At 37.0% G+C, this 20,674-nt stretch overlaps 1 protein-coding gene across 2 annotated transcripts in view; it reads right to left on the bottom strand.

Moving 5' to 3' along the window:
* Positions 1 to 19,460, bottom strand: part of MMRN1 (multimerin 1) — an 81,604-nt gene extending 62,144 nt beyond the window's left edge. For both annotated transcript variants that reach the window (XM_043438659.1, XM_043438660.1), the window contains exon 1: positions 18,771 to 19,460. In XM_043438659.1, the coding sequence (XP_043294594.1) occupies positions 18,771 to 19,360 (590 nt within the window). In that variant the 5' untranslated portion in view covers positions 19,361 to 19,460. The remainder of the gene's footprint in view (positions 1 to 18,770) is intronic.
* Positions 19,461 to 20,674: the final 1,214 nt, after the last annotated feature.

The following is a 20,674-nucleotide window of genomic DNA, read 5'->3' as shown; positions in this document are numbered from 1 at the left end:
AAATATTGACCAGCTTAAACCAGTTTCGTATTCTTAAATACATCATTGATTAATCAAATGGAAATAGCACCAGCCTAAAGGGGTCTTGCTTCCTTGAGCAGACTGTTGGTTAATGAAACCTTGAGTTATTTCACAGAGACAGCACTGGGCACATGTAAGACAGGAACCCTTATCTCCAGAATAACTGCAGGATCAAGAATCTTTGGTTTGTGGAGCTCAGTAGGACAGAAATGTTGCTACTTGAGGCTTTCATGAAATGAGAAGTTCTTCAATCAGGAAAATCTGGCTTCCAGCAACAGAGGGAGCTTATATGGACTAAGTCAATCAGGTTCAAGACTAGTCAATCAGGTTCCAAGTTTAAAATTTCCCTAATTCCCCCAAATTTCACCCTGAGCCCTGGATGCAGGAGACAGCCAGTCAACCTTGCAATACACTTTTATCTTCTCAAAAGCTGGTACCTTGGCTTCTGTGCACGGTGGAGAGGGAGCCCTTGCTAGGTAGAGATTTTGGTGATGCCAAGGGAGAGAAATCTTATGACTGTCTGCCAAAGGCACCGGGGCACTATGGCCCCTGGCAGCATGTGAACCCTGGCCCGACCCTAAGTGGCCGCCCAGACCAAACTTGTCTAGGGGTCAGCAGTCAGGTTCCTGTATCCCTGCTGCTGCTCTCCAGGCTCCTCCGTGCTGTTTTCACTTCTGAGAGGAGAAACTGCTTCAGGATAAGACAACTTTAGGGTGAGTAACCTTGTTAAAAGGTGCCTGTGCTGAAATTGTGCTGAAACCTTCTCAGGATTGTTAGAGTCCCACCGTAAGGGTGGGTGGTGTGGCTTCCCGGGTGGCTCAGACGGTAAAGACTCTGTCTGCCACTCGGGAGACCCGGGTTCAATCCCTGGGTCAGGAAGATTCCCTGGAGAAGAGAATGGCAACCCACTCCAGTATTCTGGCCTGGAGAATCCCATGGACAGAGGAGCCTAGTGAGTTATAGCCCACAGAGTCGGACAGGACTGAGGGTCAAACACTTCCACAAGGTAGGGTGGGAATTAAAGGCTGCTGAGGTACTCAAAGGATTGAGTCCCAGGCTTTTGAATTTCTTTGTCCATGCTTGTCTGTATCTATTTTGTTAGGCTTGGTTAATAGCCATTGGCTCTTGGAATGACTGCTACCAAGTGATAAACTTGATACATTTAAAAAAAACAACTTTTATTTATTTATTTTAATTTTGGCTGTGTCCTGTTTCCCTTGCGGCTCACAGGTTCTAGAGTGCAGGCTCAGTAATTCCAGCAAACGGCCTTAGTTGCCAGAAGGCATGCATAATCTTCCCTGACCAGGGATCAAACCTGCATCCTCTGCATTGGAAGGTAGTTTCTTACTCACTGGACCCCCAAAGAAGTCCCTAAACCTGATATTAATGAGGGCCCTCTGATTCAGGAGAAGACATTGCTCTCTGACTAGAAATTTTGCTTTCTGCAGGGGTTGGCTTTTCACTCATGCCTATATGATTGCCTGGAGGTATAGATGTATGTTCTTAATGGAACCAGCCCTGATTACTCTGCTGTGTGAGACAGTCAAGGAGAGATGAGGGAGTGTAAATCAGGAAAACTGCCCACTCCAGAACAAATTCTGTGCCTGGGTTAGGGGAATTTTCCACCTAAGACACCTCCTTGGTATCATTTTCCTCTGGTCTTCCTGAGGTGTAGGGGGGAAACTTCCAAAATGGGGTACCTCAACCATTTACTTGCAAATTTAATGGGAAAAGAAAAGAAGTATGTGACCATGCCAATCGGCCTAAGGAGTAAGCATAGGAAAAATAAATGGGAAATACATGAAATAAAATTAGTAAAATGGGAACTAGAAGAAAAATCATCGATTTCCAACTTGGTCAGCATGATATGAGACAGCCATGAGCCTTTAGAGTGAGTTAATGAAAGAGATTAAAGAGAGAAAACAGGTGGGGCAATGTTATTAAACAAATAGGAATTTAAGGAAGGTTGAGATAGTTAAAGAAGTAACAGGAAAAAAGAATTTTATGTAATTACTTGCAGTTTAAATAATATGGTAGTCAACTTGGCCTGCATTTAGCCAGCTATAAAAGCAAAAAAACACCTTCCAAAACACAAATAAAACTTTAAGAGAATGCTTAGTAAGCTCATTGAAAATAGCAGTTAAGTAGTATTAAATACATCTAAGAGTGGCTGGAGAAAGTTGAACTATCTCCAAGATGGAGACACTTTCTAATGGAGATATCTAAGAATCATTTGGTTACAGAACTCTATCAGTAAGTTTGTACCTGTCCTTGCTTATAACATGGCTCTTTCAATTATGTGCTTTTATTCTTTAAAAGGTAACATGTTCTTGCAATTCTATATAAAACTTCCTACTGTATATATGGTATATTAAAGTTATGAAAAACAACAACAAAAAGAAAATGGCTTTCTTTTGTTACACAGCATAGCTCTAACATCAGCTGGAGTCTGAGGCAAATGCCACAGAATGGCCTTTGAATTATAACACTCTCTTACAATTAGACTTCTTTTGTAAAAGAGGAAAAATGGGAGGAAATTTGCTTTATCCCTGTTTGTTGAAAGGGAAGAAGCCTTTATACAATTGAATACATTTTGGTTTTTCCTCACTGATAATTTTAACCTTCTTTTGTATCAGCCAAGCTAGCAGGCATTAAACAGCTATTAAGTGTGTGTGTGTACATGTATGCAGGGCTTCCCTGGTGGCTGAGCAGTAAATTGGCCTGCCAATGCAGTAGACACAGATTCCATCCCTGGGTCAGGAGGATCCCCTGGAGAAGGAAATGGCTACGCACTACAGTATTCTTGCCTGAAAAATCCCATGGACAGAGGAGTCTGGAGGGCTATGGTCTCGGGGGTTGTAAAACTTCAGACATACTTTAGTGACAACAACATATGTTTGTTTGTCAATATATGGCAGAGAGGAAACTCTGCCAGTAGGAACAAACATTGGTGGTGGTGCTCAATGCCACAGGCTATAATGTGGAGGAGGCTTTGAAGTGAATGCTTTCTACCTGGAAATTGCCCAGATGTCTTGATTCACTTGTCTGTGGTCTTTACTGGGGAGGTAAAATGCTTTGATTTTCTACTAGGAAGATTAAACCCCAACATGCTCTGAAAGAAGTGAGTGCTTGATTATTTCAACCTGTTTAGTTGTTCAGTTGTGTCCAACTCTTTGCAACCCCATGCACTGCAGCATCCCAGGCTTCCCTGGCCTTCACTGTCGCAACCTGTGTCCTCTGTCAAATTCAGCTTTGAATCTCAGGTAGCCTCCTCACTTCACTTTCTTCAAGGTGATATGGTCACCTCTTCCACCCTCCTCATCAGGTAAGCTTTCAAGGTGGTGATTGAGACAGATCCTCTGCAATAGGCAAGCCCACATCCAGCACGTGGGAGAAAACTACTGACGGTCCTCTGACCAAGCTGGCGGCAGTCATGGGAATGCGTGGATGGAGTTCCTTGGCAACTGGCTAACACGTGTGTACACTATACTTCCGACAACCATCTCTAATGGAAAGGTTTCCAGTGACCCCTGAATGAGTCCTCACATCCACGCGGTTCATCTTTGAGACTGTCGGTCTCTTCAGTGGTGTCTTGGGGAATTCTTACAGCCAAGTCACTGCTACGTTGGCTTGTTTCTTTCCAGAAACCAAACAAAACTAGGAACTGGCTTCTAAATCCTAAGGTTCAAATAAACAAATAAATCCTAAGGTTCTTGCTTTCTCTTTCATGCCTATTGAGGCTGTTTCGTTTCCTTCTTTTTGAGGGGAGTAAGGGAAGGCCATTTTCTCGAGACTTGCAAACCATAGACAATCCATTTGCAATCCATTCTCAGCTCTTGGGTTTAAAACTTAGGATATTGACCAAGCTTTGATGTAGGGGTTGCATGCCCACCCAGGTGCTCTCTCTCTCTTTCTAAACCTTCATTCTTGGAGGGGTGGGCTAACCCCTCAGAACCAGCATTAAGGTGAAAAGTTGGTGAGGAGGGCAAGACTCTACTCTATAAAGGAAAAAGTATGCTTTGAACCCCAGATTGGTGCCTTCATCTCCGGTGAACTCAAGGGTGCAGACAACATTGCATCACCCAGATCTTGAGTTTCTGCTGGTAGACACCAGACCCACCCTATGTATGTGAGAAAAGGCCTTTCTAGGCTCTTGGTATTTTTGCTAGCCAACTAGTAAACTATTTTGAGCACTACTATGGAAACTCTCCAAGCTGTTCTGTTATAGTTGGGAGAAAAACATCAACCTGAAATTCCTGAAAAATTTCAGGAAGGTAAGTCTAGGTGTTTGGGATGACAGGAGGACAGTAAGAACTAAGATGGCTGACCCAATAGTAGTAAAAATTCGTCCAGGTGCCAGGACTCCAAATTCAAAGCAATAGCCTTCAAAAGAAGCATGTGGAGGAAAGTATAAAGCCTCTGATAGCCACATTTCTTATATGCCAATTAATCTGACTTTCTTAACCCCCATATAACCCTCCAATGCTGCTTGTACAAAAATTCAGAGAGGGATCCCTAGCGAGCTTCTGGTTAGGATTCCAGTCTTTCACTGCTGTGATCTGTGAAAGAAAGTGAAAGTGAAAGTTGCAGAGTCCTGTCCGACTCTTTGTGATCCCATGGACTGTATAGTCCATGGAATTCTCCAGGCCAGAATACTGGAGTGGATAGCCTTTCCCTTCTCCAGGGGATCTTCCCAACCCAGGGATAGAACCAGGTCTCCTGCATTGCAAATGGATTCTTTACCAGCTGAGCCACAGGGGAAGCCCTGTGATCTAGGTTCAATACCTAGTCAGGAACTAAGTTCCTACAAGCCATGTGACATGGCCAATAAATAAATAACAAAAACTCAGGACCAGAGATTATCATTTTTGTACATTTGAAAGCCACTAACCAAACTGTAGAGGATATATATCCTGTGGTGCCAAACACATATACTTTGTGAACAGCTTTATCTAGAGCCTACTGCTGGTTTATAGTTCTGGATTTACAAGATGCTTTTTGCTACATAGCCCTGAGTCCCAAGAATTGTTTGCCTGTGAACGGGATGAGCCAGAGACTAATATAAAGACATATTTTTTGGATGGTATTGCCACAAGGATTTTAGCATGCCCCTCCCTGCTGCTGCCTATTTTGCGGGAAGCCTTAGCCAAGGAATTTAGGGATCTCTAATTGATGGAGTTTTAATCTAATATGTGGATGATATACTAATTGCTAGTAAAGTTAAGGAAGCTTCAGACCAAAATATAATCCTCACTTTAAACTTTTTGGTAGACCAGGGATATAAAAGCATAAATTTTCAACCAATTTTAAGATATATACAATTTGAATTATCAAAAGGGCAAACAGATTTACTGCAAATAGGAGGAAAGTATTGTCTAGAGTAGCTGTACTCACTATTAGATGGCAATTGTGTGGATTCTGGGGAAGGGCTGAGTTTTGTCATATTGGGATTCCCAAGTTTGGACTTACAGCTAAGCACTTATATGAGGCTCTTAAAGAAAAGTGAGCCATTAAGATGGAACTTTTAACATTTTACTGGAGGTTTTATTCAGGGTAATTGGGGAAGAGTAAAAAAAAAATGGATCCATACTAAAAAGGAAGAAGTAAAACTTATATTTGCATATTTCTTGCATGTAGAAAATTCTGAGTCCACTAAAACACTACTAGAGCTAATACGCAAATACAGCAAGGTTGTAATATATGAGAAATAGTTGTGTTTCTACACATTAGAAACTATTCAAAAAATGAAACTAAGAACAATTCCATTCACATTAGTATCAAAGTAATCATGTCCTCATGAAACATTTAACAAAGGAATTACAAAAATTACAAAATAGCGTGGAAAGAACTTAAAGGTGACGTAAATAAATAAAAAGTGTTTACCAATTAGAAAACTTAACATTGTTAGGTCAATTTGGTGAATATTGCCATCCGATCTCTTAAACACAATCCTGGTCAAAATCCCAGCTGCCTTTTTTGCAGAAATTTAAAGCTTAAAATTCATATGGGAAATGCAAGTAGCTCAGAAAAGCCAAAGCATACTGGGGAAAAGAAAAATAGAGCACTCTGTACTTACCCTATCCAATTTCAAATCTTATTACAAAACTACGTTAATTAAGACTTGCATTTGGCTTAATTAATAGGATAAGAGATCAATGGGTCAAAGTTAGAGTCCAGAAATAAACCTTTACATTTATATTCTGTTGATTTTTGTCAAGAGTGCCTAGCACTTTAACGGAGGAAAGAGTACTCTTTTCAAGACCAGACAAATGGATAGCCATATGCCAACAAATGAAGTTGAACTGCTATCTTAAACCAGTTATGAAAATTAACCAAGTAACAGGTCAAAGGTCTCAAAGGAAGAGCTAAAACTCTAAACCTCTTGAAAGCATAGACAAATATCTTCACTACTTGGGAAACTTTTCTAGTATAATAAGAAATAAGAGAAAGGCACATAGACTGAAAATAAGTAAATTATGTTTACCTGCAGAAAACATGTTTTATGTGGAAGATTGTGATGTATTTACAAAAAAATTTTGGATGTAATGAGTGAATTTAGCTATCTTGTAACATATAAGGTTAAAGTACAAAAACAACCCTCTTGCTTTTCTTTGTACTAACTAAAATACTTAAAATATATAAAATTTAAAAAATTCTATTCATGTGAAAGCACCAGAAGTAATCTAAAAAGAGAGACTGTGGATCAGGAGAAGATATTTGGCAAAGACAAAATAGCATCCAAAAAATATAACAAATTCCTACCAATAAATAATATAAAGACAAAAAATAGAACACTGAAAAATGGATAATCTACTTGAACAAACATTTTATACAAAGAAATACTAATGTCTATTATATGTGTAAAAAGGTCAGTCTTGTCAACATCAAGAAAATGCAAATTAAGATCATAATGGAATAATGCTTTATACCTCCAAAAAGCAAACATTGAGGATTTGACAGTCTCATGTGTTCAGAGGAGATAGAGAATTGGAATCTCATACATACTATTGGTGGAATTATAAAGTGGCACAACCACTTTGAAAACCAATGTGTTAATATCATGTAAAAATGAATATTGAATCCTCTGATCCAGTGGTTAGATATACACTTTAGAGAAACCACGGCACATATGTACCAGGAATCATGTATCTGAGTATTTATAGCAGTAATATTCATAATTATCAAAGCTTAAGAGTAATTTCAATGTCCATTTACCACAGAATGGTGAAATAAATTCTGAAATATTTACACATAGATTTATTCATCAATACTTAAACTTGTGTGATGCAAGCAAGTTACAGAAATAATACCATGTGATGCCCTTTTCTTACATAAAGCTAAAAAATAAATAGATTTTTTATCAAATATCACACAATTTTAAGTATGCTTTAAGAATAACATAAAAATAAATCCTGCCTTACAGAAAGATTCAGTTGAATTGCTGTGCTGATCTATGTCATCAATTAGACCATATTGTACCTATAACTTTTCTCAAGCCCATTTCTAAAAAACTTTTTTTATATCCATGCATGTATGCTTATTCTCTCCAACATATAAGATAATAGAGGAATATGAATTGACCATTCCCCAAGGAGGCTGAGAAACTATAACAACATTAAAGTAGGTCATTTGTCAAAATCGCCATGATCAGACAAAATAGCCTTTATTAAAGTACCTATTTTTAATTGACATTCTGGCAGAAGCCATCCAAAATGATATTTAAAGATATTTCACACCTCAAGGAATCTTAAATTGAAAATACATATTAATGTTACAAATGAAGTTGTAGGGGAATGGAGAGAGAGTTAAATGTTAACAGTTAAATGAGTATAGACACAAAAAAATTATTTTATAAAAATAATTGATTAAATCATGTGAGAAAGAAAATTATCTAACATAAATGGATGAAACTTAGTTACTGTAGGCAGAATTCTGAAAAATGTTTTTACTGTGCCTGTAATATCTGAAAAATTATTTTTCTAATTCTTAAGGGAATGAGACTGGAATATATAGATGCTATTTGGGAAAACAAAAATCAGCCTTATTTCTGGGTGTAATACCAGTTGTTTTATTATAAGAGAGATCCTATACTAAACTGTAAGAAAGTTCTTAATAACTATAGATTAATTGAATGATTGGATTATATGATTTTTTCATTCTTAGGTTTCTGTTTCTATCATTTTTCCCTATATATAAATATAACAAGATACATATTCCCTCTCATTTGTAACTGAGACTGTTTTTATTGAGGGTAAAGGCAGAAATGATTTACAAAGTATAGTAGCAAAGCTCATGACTATAGCATCAAATGAACAAAAGAGCCTCTTGACGAGGGTGAAAAAGGAGAGTGAAAAATCTGGCTTAAAAACAACATTCAAAAAACTAAGATCATGGCATCTGCTCTCATCACTTCATGGCGAGTAGATGGTGAAAAAATGGAAAGAGTGACAGACTCTATTTTCTTGGGCTTCAAAATCACCATGATTTTGAACGGTGACAGCAGCCATGAAATTAGGAGATGCTCGCTCCTTGGAAGGAAAGCTATGACAAACCTAGACAGCATATTAAAAAGTAGAGACATCACTGTGCCGAAAAAAGTCTGTAGAGTCAAAAGTATGGTTTTTCCAGTAGTCATGTACAGATATGAGATTTGGACCATAAAGAAGGCTGAGTGCTGAAGAATTGATGCTTCCAAGATGCTTGAGAGTTCTTCGGATTGCAAGGAGATCCAACTGGTCAATCCCAAAGGAAATCAACCCTGAATATTCATTGGAAGGAATGATGCTGAAGCTCCAATACTTTGGCCACCTGATGCAAAGAGCCAACTCATTGGAAAAGACCCTGGTGCTGGGAAAGATTGAGAGCAGGAGGAGAAGGAGGCGACAGAAGATGAGACGGTTGGATAGCATCACTGATTCAACAGACATGAGTTTGAGCAAACTCCAGGAGATAGTAAAGGACTGGGAAGCCTGGCATGCTGCATTCCATGGGGTTGCAAAGAGTTGGACACAACTGAGCAACTGAACAGCAACAAATGAGTTCAAATCAGTATGAGATGTATGTCACCAAATCACTAGAATATAAGAAATCTATGCTGCTTAAAATAATAATTATTATTAAAATAATACAACAATCAACCTAAATGTTAAAAACCAAAGAAGGAACACATTTTCCCCTAGAGTCACTAAATATCTGCTTTGAAATATTTAGGTCTTCTACAAATAAAGCTGACTCAGTCATTCATCTGTCTAAGGCAGATAAATTGAGCATTATACAGCTTATTGTGCAAGGTTCTTTTGAATGAGAAGTTGGACAATTCAGTTCTATAAAGACATAAAAAGACACGTTAGCAAATTTTGTTCAAGTGTGGTGATATTTGGAAAAATAATGTGAAACAAAGAACTGGAAGAAACAGGTAACAAAAATTTTAAAATTAAAGACTACAATAAAGGGATATTTTAAAAATAGATTTTTCATGCAAATCCATTGATTATCCTAATTACAGGGAATGATTAACTTCAGCTGAAGCCCAGTTAAATTGTCTGTCATGTAAGCATTGGCTGAATGATTATGGAGGGGACAGTATGAGGCAGGAAAAAAGTACCACTGTGACTACATAACCTGGATTTTGGGGGAAAAAAAGATGATAGAAAGATAGCTAGATATTGTTTGTGAGAGTAAATCAGCATCACCTGCAGTGATTGTTTAAAAGTCTAAATAGTAAAACCATTTCATTACTAAAGTAGTATAGAAAGCAAAAAAGCAGATCAGTAAGTTGCTCATGGCCCAGCAATCTTTGATCCAGTGTAAATTGGGAGAACTATCCACAGCCAAAGAGTCCCTGGTGTGACTCGTAATTAGGTTTATGCTACCAACGAAATAAGCTCATTAAGGGATATTAAATATGTAAATATAATTTTAAAACCAAATAATTTGAAAATATAAGTTTAAAAATAGAAAATTCAGCATGGTGAAATGGTGACAGGCAAGTTTAAAAGCAATGTAATGATCCCAGACAAGCATTTTGCTTAAATCTAGAAATCCTTTGTACCTTTCCAGACTGATTATGGCAAACAGAGAGCAGTTTCTTTGAAGTGTTGAGCTTTCCGTGGGGTCCTAACCCTCCAAACAGCAGACTGCATTTGGGATTCTCTTTAAGGGTAATAACACTTGCTTTTGTGCAGCAACATGTACTGAAAAAGGCTTGTATTGATCCTTTGGATTTTCCAAGTTAATAGGTAAAAGATTTGTTTGAGGGAAGAGCAGACATCTTTGGCTATTTATGAACATGAGATGCACTTGCAGAACTTAAAAAAGTAATGATTGAAGAAGATTCTATTTTGATTCAGACAAGTTGAAGTCTTATGGTTAACGAACTAAGAAAAGCACTGTAAATAAACAATCATTTTACTTTGAAACATTTTAGAAATCCAGTCTTCCAAGGAGACAGTGAAAACACTAAATTAGAAACAAAAATTCCATGAGTTGGTCATTTGCCATTTGCTGTGCACACTGACCAAACTATGGCCCACACATATCCATTCTTATCCTGAGTTGAGGGTGGGCTGAAGCAACAAAGGATGCATTTAAATAATGACCATGACAAGTATTTTTCTTAAGAAAGAGAAAGCACCAATCTAAAAAAATTAATGTTATATATTTATACTAGTCCTTAAAACTCAGATTAATAAATTGCTTGTCATCCTGTTCATAGAAGAAAATGTTTAAATGTTTATATTCACACCCTGTGATTTGAATTGACACAATACCGTGAAAATACCAATTTCTGAGACTATACACTAGAAATAAAAGTCAATCAGCAAAATTCCCACCATAAACTAGCCAATGGTAGGTAACTTTCTCTTGAAAGTTGGATAAGGTTTTGTACTTGGGGAGACTATGTATTTAAAGACCTTTTAACTTCATTTCCTGTCATCCCCTTATTGAGATGAACAGGGATTCAATGAGGGACAAGAGGAAATTAAACAACTTAGCCATAAGCTTATTCATTAAATGTGGCTTCCTCATCTATACAATAAGTTTAATAATGTTACCTACCTCACAAATTGTTGTGAGATTAAATGACTTAATATATTTAAAACAGCAGTTGCTGCTGCTGATAATGACTACATGATTCAGAGAGTTCAATAGGATATTTTTATGAAGGGAATAGATACCTATATAGCTGTATATATGTATGTATAAATCGCCCACTTTGTTTTTTGCCTCATACACTAGTAGAGATTGCTCCCTTTTCTTCCCTAATGACCTGATAAATTCATCTTAACCATAAATGTTTATGTATGTCAGGTCAATACAGAAGACTATAATTGTTGCTGTTCAATGCATATGATGAAGCTTAGCTCTCAGAAGAAATATATTCCAGATGTCTCTATAGTCCCAAGAAGACATGAACCTAAATACTTCCCAAATGTTATGTAATCTTTATAGGAATCTTTATTTTCATTGGGCTTCCCTTGTGGCTCAGCTGGTAAAGAATCTGCCTGCAATGCAGGAGACCTGGGTTCCATTCCTATGTTGGGAAGACCCCCTGGAGAAGGGAAAGACTACCCACTCCAGTGTTCTCACCTAGAGAATTTCATAGACTGTATAGATTAGTATTTATAGGTAGTGCACCAGTTACAAAGGAGAAAGTAGTCCAAAGAAAATAAACAATGTGAAAGAAACAGTAACAGGACTTGGAAGTAAGCATTTATATTTAGTGAAAAGATTCTTATAATGTAAATCACACACAAATAAAGCATTAGACATTTTATATTTAGTTTTGGCAGTTAGTCCAAAAGATAAGTCCATCTTGATAATAATCTCCTTAAGAAAATGACTGTTTTCAAATTTTAAAAATTGTGGTTCATTTTATTTTAGTGTAACACCTTTATATAGCCCATCCGTTTTCTAAAGTCTATATAATATTTAAACTGGGATAGAAGTATTAGTTTTATAAAAGAGTCATAGAAATGTTTGAAACAGATCTTGAGAGGCAATCATGAAAATCTCAGATGATGGGAAATTTCTGATACTTAAAATTTCTGGTTAACTTAAGTTTTAAGGAAAAAAACCTTTTATATACCATCCTTTGCAATGAAAGTCTTTTGTCAGGCACCACTGATTTGCCTCCCATGGTGGGCACAATGTAGTGGATATAATTGAGTTTTTAATGACATATGCTCAGAGTCACAAATTACTGCGTATATACAATCATAATAGTAATAGTAGTAATTTTCAGTGTAAAATTTTAGGAGACTGAGCTGAGGGTTCCCCCCTACCCAGGATGTGCATGGAGTTTGCCTTTCGGACCGAACCTATTTTTCAAGTTTTAAAGCGAATGATAGACCATTTTTAAGAGGTACATTGAATTAGATATGCATAACATATGCATTTTTATAAATAGCAATCCCTAAACTTACTTAAACTTTTTTTCATACATGTTTTATTTTACCTAATTTTATCTTATTTTTTGTTTCTTTTCCCCATCCTGTGATTTGAGTGTTTTCAGGGACGTTGTAACTCTGCTCCAGTAGGTGTCAGACTTTCCCACTGTGCAAACTGCAGAGCCTCAGGAAGGGCAGGCTAGTAGACGCTGTGATGCTTCATGCTATACTTAAATCAGTTGCTCCTGCAAACTGAATCTTTTAGCATCCCCCCCTCCAAGTAACACTTTTTTAAATTAATTTCATATTTAGGTAAACAAAGTATACAACACTTCTCATCGCACCACCTAGGTTATATAGCCACCCCTTAAAATCTGGCAGGTATCATGCAATGTGTATTTATATATTCAGCAGCAATTCAGTGAGTAAAAATATCAAAGAAGTAAAAGGAAATGATTAACAAGAAAAAAACGAGATGCTGAATATACTTTAGTATTTTCACTGGCAATAATGTACTAGATACATTTATTTCTCAAGGACACAAATGGTGTGTTTCCTCTTAGATATTTACAGCATGTGAGAATAATCCCCTTGGATGCTACTAGGCCTTTAACTTTGCAAACTACATGTGTTATAGACTGAATGTTTGTGTCCCCCTCAAACTCCATTTGTTGACATACAAATGCCCATTATGATAGTATTGAGAGATGGGGGCTTTGGGAGTTATTAGGTATAAAATATTAGTGCCCTTATTAAAGAGGCCTGAGAGAGATCCCTCATCCCTTCCACCATGTGGAGATAAAATGAGAACTCAGGAACCTGAAAAAAAGCCCTCACTGACCACGCTAGCAACCTGTTCCTGGGCTTCCAGCTTCCAGAACTGAGAAATAAATTTCTGTTGTTTATAAGCCACCCAGTCTTTCATTTTGTTATAACAGCCTGGATGGACTAAGATGTTATCTGAATTCAATTGACCAAATTTTTCACATCTAAAATGTCATAATTTACAGAATAAGCAGAAAAATGCTTATTATAATAGGCAATATAATTAATTAGATGATTAGTTTTTGTGATTTTAAACCATTAAATTTTAAAATTGTTTTTAAAATTTCTATTTACAAGAGGTCTAATTAATAAAAGACTTGTAGTATTTATTATTTTAGACACACTGTGCTATGCTTAGTCGCTCAGTTGTGTCTGACTCTTTGCGACCCTGCTGGCAGCCTGTTAGTCTGCCCAGTCCATGGGGATCCTCCAGGCAAGAATACTGGAGTGGGTTACCATGCCCTCCTCCACGGGATCTTCCCAACCCAGGGATCGGACCCAGGTCTCCCGCATTGCAGGCAGATTCTTTACTGACTGAGCCACCAGGAAAACCCTTAGACATACTAGAAATCATAATTTATTTAACTTGAGCCACCTATTTGTACTAAAGCAAGTTATATAGTTTATAGAAAGAATAAACAAATGAAATTCTAAAATAAATAAAGTTTCCAGTAAACTCAGCAAATAAAGTATTCATCTTGTTCCATATTCAACTTTTCCCTTCTGGCCTTTTCATTAACATTTTACAATGTTTCTGGCTATTCTATATGCAAAATAAAATACAATGGCAACAAGAAAGTGGGAAACTCTCAGGGCCAGCTCTGACTTCTGCCCTCTCTCCCTTTTCCTTTTCATTTAAAAAAGAAACTCCTCAATTGATTATCCATATTTTTATAGTTCTCATATTTTCCAAACTTATGTCTCTAGCCTTGATCTCTGCTTCAAACTCCAAATCCATCCAATAAGCAGTCATTCCACAGAATTTTGTTTGGCTTTTTCTATGTGCACGGCACTTACGTTAGCAGTTGAATAGAATAATGATTGAGAAGGGCAAGGTTCCTATTATCACAGGGTGCATGTTTGACATGAAAAAATATAAAATACACGAATGTCTATATTAATAAACCAAATAATTTCAAATAAAAGCTTTAAAGAAAAAAGTAAAGGTGATAAGGATGGCAATTTGACATTGGGTTGTCAGAGAAGGTCGCTTGAGAGAGGGACATCAATGCTAGAGGTGCATGAAGAAAAGGAATCCATCATTCAAAATACTGAAGTTAGAGCATTCTATCAAGAGCAAATAGGAAATTTCCTTGAGATGCATATGAACTTGACATGGCCAGTAACCAGAAGGAAGCCCATTGTGGCTGGAGAAGCTGAAGTGGAGTGAATTTGGAGCATGGAGGAAATTTAGATCATAAATATAGGGGGTCATGAGCAAGACCCAATGTGCATGGTGAGGATTTAGAATTTTATTCTATAAGTAATGGAAAGCTACCAAGTGAGTATGAGCATGTGAGCAAAATACCAAATTTCACCGATTTTTAAGACACACATCTCTGAAATCAGGAGTATGTTTTGATTCCACACCAGCAATTGTGATGCTCTCTTTTTCCTCCCCATGTCCTCCTGGACCGCAGGTTCCATGAGGGCAGAACAGGTGGGAGTTTGTTTTCACTGTTTTACTCTGAGCACAAGCACAATGCTGGGGACGTATTGAAAGTTCAAAGTGTTAGTTGCTCAGTCATGTCTGACTTTTTGCGACCCTATGACCTGTAGCCTGTGTTAGTCCTCAGCAAATATTGGCTCACTTCATAGATACATTAATTCTAATTTCTCCTTTTTATCCTGCCTGTTTCAAAGTGCTTGGTCACTGACCAACCTCCATTGTGCTAGACAGGAAAACACAACTCTGGTGTGGCCAGGAGTTTTGTGGTGCTAAGATGAGACAAAATACAAGATGAGACAAAAATATGCCAGAAAAAAAATTCTATTGATGTAAGTATTCCTTTTAAGTAGAATCACTATAAAATACCAAGAACAGTAGGGAAAAAGCCCCAAAACCTAAAGATGAGTTTATCCCTAGTCAGTCAGGTTTTCTTATACAGAAATAATAATTCTTTAGGAAGGATTTGTCTATATATTCACATATAGATCCATAAACTTTACATTCAGTTCATTAAATACTATGTACTTATTATAAACCAAATACTTTACTAGCAATAAAAAATATGTCCCTAAATGCAGGGAGATCACATATATAATTATAACACACTAATGCAAGTGCAGCGAAAGAAGAATTCAGAGTATATGTACAGTCAGAGGGCCCCCCTGACTGAGACTGAGAAGGCTTCCTGGAGGTGTTATTATTAGTTGTAAAAGAAGTAGGTGATAGGAAAATAAGACTGTGCTAGCCAGAAGTACAAACAGGGACCAGAGATGGGTTTAACAAACAATATACTGTGGACTAGAAAACTACAAATTTTAATGGCCAGAAAGTGACAGAAGATGAGGCTGGGGAGATAGGCGAGAGCCAGATCAAGGATGGCATTGTGTGACTGACTGGGTAACAAATCTGGACTCTGTTATGGAGCAAAGAATAGCCGCTGAAGCTTCAGAAGTGGGGAAATATACTGGCCACTTGTTTTTTTCCAGTTGGGATAATAGAGTTTGCTGAGGGAGTATAACATAGGGATAGAATGCTTTGTCTCTGAAGACAGTCAGCCTGGGTTTGCATTTTTGCCCTGCAATTTACTAGCTAAGTGACCCTAGTTAAGTTTCTTAACCTCTCCATAATGAAATAGTAAAAGAATCTTCATATAATTATGGTAATGTTCAAAGGATTGAAAATTATATATTTTCATATATATATATATATATACACACATACACACACACATATATATACACACTCAGAATAGTACAGTACTAGGGAAAATACCATAAAGTGTTTGCTACTATTATTGTTTGTTAATCAAATGAAAATATGAAAGATCTCTCTTGACCTTGTTAAGGTTTCTTTTCGTCAGCACTGTGTCCATAATAGATGGACCTAAGTTTTCTCTAACACCACTATCAATTGCATGGCTTAATGAGTAAGAAGTCTGGGACTTAATGAAAAATTTACCAAAAGAGAACTTCAGGACCGCCCTGGTGGTCCAGTGGTATATAACTAGGTGCTCCCAATGCAGAGAGTGTGACCTCTGGTCGGGGAACTGAGATCCTGCATGATGCATGGTTCAGCCAAAACAATGAAATAGACCCTCAGCTCTCCAGGACTTCAGGATGTAGACTCTCCAAGTTGTTGCTGTTCAGTCCTCCACTGTCTCCTGGAGTTTGTTCAAGACTCTCTCAGTACATGTGTGCTAAGTCACTTCAATCATGTCTGACTCTGCGCAGCCCTGTGGACTGTACTCTGCCAGGCTCCTCTGTCCATGGGTTTCTCCAGGCAAGAATACTGGAGTGGGTTGCCTTTATCTTCTGCAGGGGATTCTCCCGACCCAGGGATCAAACCTGCATCTCTTACATCTCCTGCATTGTCAGGAGGGTTCTTTACCTCTGGAGCCACGTGGGAAGCCCCAGATATAAGATTATTTTCATTGAAAAATCCAAGGGATGGAGTTCTGCTCAGCAGGTTACAACTTTAATGTCTTGTTTCCTCCTAACATATAGTGACTTTTTAAAAATCTGAGACACGTTGGTGCTTACTTTTTATAGAAAATATTCCTTGGAAGCAGGAATTATTTTAAAAATTCTCTATTTCCCCAGAGACCAGTACAATGTTAGGCACATAATAGGCAATATATAACAATCATCAAATAAGTAGGTGTTCATAAGCTTTGACAGTGAGGTCTCTGGGTAAAACAATGCACATTTATCTAGTATTCATCAAGTTATCAATTACTACTTCTAATTATGAAACAAGTATATGCCATTTCTAAATGCCATGTAAAACTTAAGCAGTATTTTAATTAGAACTGTTGCCTTTGTCTTCTGGTTGTATTTACTAGTCTACTGAAAAATCTTGACACACATCTCTAAAAAGTTCAAGACATTTTCTATGAGTGCCTAAGGTTTCTATACAACTTGTTTAAAAAATTAAATCATAGAATATTACAAAATATTAATAGAGATGATTTTATAAGTGACTATGACTCTCAATAGTTTACATTTTACTGTTATTTGATAGTCCATATTCTGTTGTTCATAAACATGAGAAAGTTTAATTTATATCTGTTAAAATGTCTTTTATAGACAAAGTATATTCATCCCAAGTTGAACATTTTATAATCTGTAGTATTTATTTTATAGTACATTGGCATGTTCCACATTCCACCAAGTTAATGTTTTTAGTTAAAATCACATTTACTTTCATATTTTAAAAATTCTATATGGAATTAAATAAATACAAATCTATTGATTTATATGCCTCCCAATGTGTCCTCATCTTTATATCAAGAACACCTTTATATCATTAACACAATGCCTTTCATATAGCAGATGTAAGTTGCTATTATTAACTTGAATTAGTTTATATAGTCAGGTGTTACCTCAGGCTTCCAAGGTATTATTTGGTGTCTTGAAATTTTTATTATAGGCAAAAGGTATTTGAAAGTTTAGTTTCATAATACTAAACTTCTAGTATTCCAAACATAGAAATAATTTTGAACATTAAATGAACAGAACATTGACTTGCATTTCTGTTTTGTTCTTATTTTTTGGGCCTTTTAAAAGTCTTCTTTAATGATACTTTTTTAAGCTTTATTATTTTGTTTCAACAATTCAAATTGAATTTTCTCTCATTTTAAATCAAAATCCATTTGAAAAATTGGCCTTTCTAATCAACACATTAATGATAATGGCATAACTCAGTATAACGGTACTAGTAAAATATGATTTGTTGAGCACCCATTCTGTGAGAAGCATGTTCTAAGCACATTTCATTAATTTGAATCTTGCATGATAACCCTGCAAAGTTGGTATTTTTATCTGTACTTCCTATCTGTACTTTACAAATGAAGAAACTTAGATTCAGGAACATCAATTGATTTGCTCAAGTCAAGGATCTAGACAGTATGGGAGCCAGAATTCCAACCCAGCTCTGCTTGGTTTGATCTTAATAACTGTTTAGTTTCCAAAGCACCAGGCTGTTTCAACTTTTAAATCTGTTCACACCTTAACTACATTGACATTTTTTTTCTTTCACCTTGTGTATGTAATTCTGAGCACAAACAACATATGCTTGATGTGAGTTAACTAACAAGCCACTGTAGGGTTACACTGTTAGTGACCATCTCCAGTTAAAGTACCTCTAGTAGTAACTTGGACCACTTCAATTAAAACAAATTGCTGCATTTTGTTTGTTCAGCTTTTCCTTTTAAGATAAGGTAATGCTCAATTCCCTCATCTAACTGACATATGATCTGGTTTCATCTTGAACATAAAATCCTTTCTGGAAATAAGACCATTTAACTGTTAGCTTGCAATCTTATAAATCATATCATTAGAAAGGGGGAAAAAAAGGAATTTTCTTACTTTCCTCTGGTTGTTTCAAAACTTGACTTTTGTTTGCTGGTTCTTTGGCTGCCAGGGCTGTCACCTCTGCTGAGATACGTTTCCCGTGGCGATCGATTTCCCATGCCTCCAACTGAGTTTGGAGAAATGTCTCGTTCATTCGTCTTTCTGGCAAAGCTCTGAAGAAATTTCAGGGTGGAGTTGGAAAGAATAAATGACTCTGCCTTAGGACTGAGCTTGAGGGCAGATTCTGTCTGGAGGGCAAGAGTTTGTAACTTCAGCATCCCTTCTTCTGTCTTCTCTGTGGGTGTGAGAGTTTGTTTTCTCAAACCCTCAGGAGATGCACTTGTCTCTGAGGGCAGTGGTATTGATTTCAGAAGACTGTCTTCGGAAGTGCTGGAATCAAGAGCTGTGGCCACCTCAGTTGATGTTATCTGGGGGGTTGGCAGCACCTGGAGACTTTGTCCTTTGTTTGGAGGAACTGAAGCAGAGGTCGCGTTCTTCTGGGAGTTCTCATCCTCAGGTGTAGTCCAAGTGTGCATAGGGTCATTAAGCCCAAAGCCTCCACTCCATAAACTAGAAAGCAGGATAAATAGCCTTGCTCCTTTCATTTCAGTAGTTTGAAGCTAGAAAGCGCATGTAAAATTGGGGGATAAAGTCCTTCTAGCCTGTCGGACAGCTGCTTCCACACTGAATCTGCTAAGACAGAGGTTTGCCAGTTTGAGATGTGAAGAGGAAACAGGTTTCTGTGTTTTGTAGTGGACTCAGGAAGTTTGATTTCCTGTTTCTGTAGGTTCTGTGAGATCTGTGACCTCTGGTAGGATGATCTATGGAAGCAGTAAACCGTGTCCGACGAAGCTGAGGGTAAATGGAAAAACACAGGCAATGATTATCAGGAAAACCCATGAAAGAAACATGAAGTTAACTTTCCCAGGTCCACTCATATCTCATGTGTCGCTCGGTTTTGAAGAGAAATTTCATGGTGATGATGGAATTTTGTTTGGATGGGTTAAGTCAAAGAGTTTACATTTTGTTCTACTATGCAAGGAAATTGAGAAAAAAAAAATGTGATACTTCAACTGTGCCCCATCCAGAGAGCCATGTTTTGTTTAAGGACATGTACACACACACACACATAAATAAAAGTCTGCTGCGTCTCTGCCCTTTCATACATCACAGGCTGAATTGTGAAAAAATTAAAACATATCCCTATTTTTCTATCTACACTTTAGCTGTAGCATTATTTGAAGTCAATCTCAATGATGATAATAAAAAAGAAAAGCATAAATTACTGCATTATGTGAGTACACAAGAAACTTACTTTAAATTTCACTCTCAAAATTTCTATTAGAACCAATTATTGGAATGAAGCATCAGAAATTTAATTCTTTTATTTTCTAATCCTTATCTTCTCATGGTTGGGAGTGATTAGTATTTTACCACTAAAAAAGGATGAAGAAAGAGGGGACTCATATGAAAGTAAATTAAGATGGAATCATATATGTTAATTTTTGTATTTTCACTGTAGTGCCAAATATATCAGCAGCAGAAAATAGGGAATTGCATTGATCAAAGACTTTTCAATGGTGGTTTTCCCAGTAGGGATGCTTCATGGGATTTATGATTTCACTGTTCCAACACATGTCTGATTCTCAGGCTTCCATTAAGCTCTCTGAGCTATAAAAAACTTTCCATAGCATACTCTTCAGACATATAAGTAACAAACTAGAATAATTCATCCATCCATATACTTCTTCTTTCTTTCATTCATTCACTAATAACCCAAATCACCTGCTAGCTTTAGTGAGGTGCTCTCTTAGATGCTGAGATTATAAAGCAAGAATATTCTTGGGTCTCAATGTACTTGTGTACTATTATATATTACCTGAAGGCTAGATCTCTGGGTAATTAATCTTTTTGCCAAC

This window comes from Cervus canadensis, chromosome 19, assembly GCF_019320065.1.
Source record: "Cervus canadensis isolate Bull #8, Minnesota chromosome 19, ASM1932006v1, whole genome shotgun sequence".
Taxonomy (NCBI): domain Eukaryota; kingdom Metazoa; phylum Chordata; class Mammalia; order Artiodactyla; family Cervidae; genus Cervus; species Cervus canadensis.
Note: the sequence above shows the minus strand (reverse complement) of the source record. Positions and strands in the feature narration are given on the sequence as shown.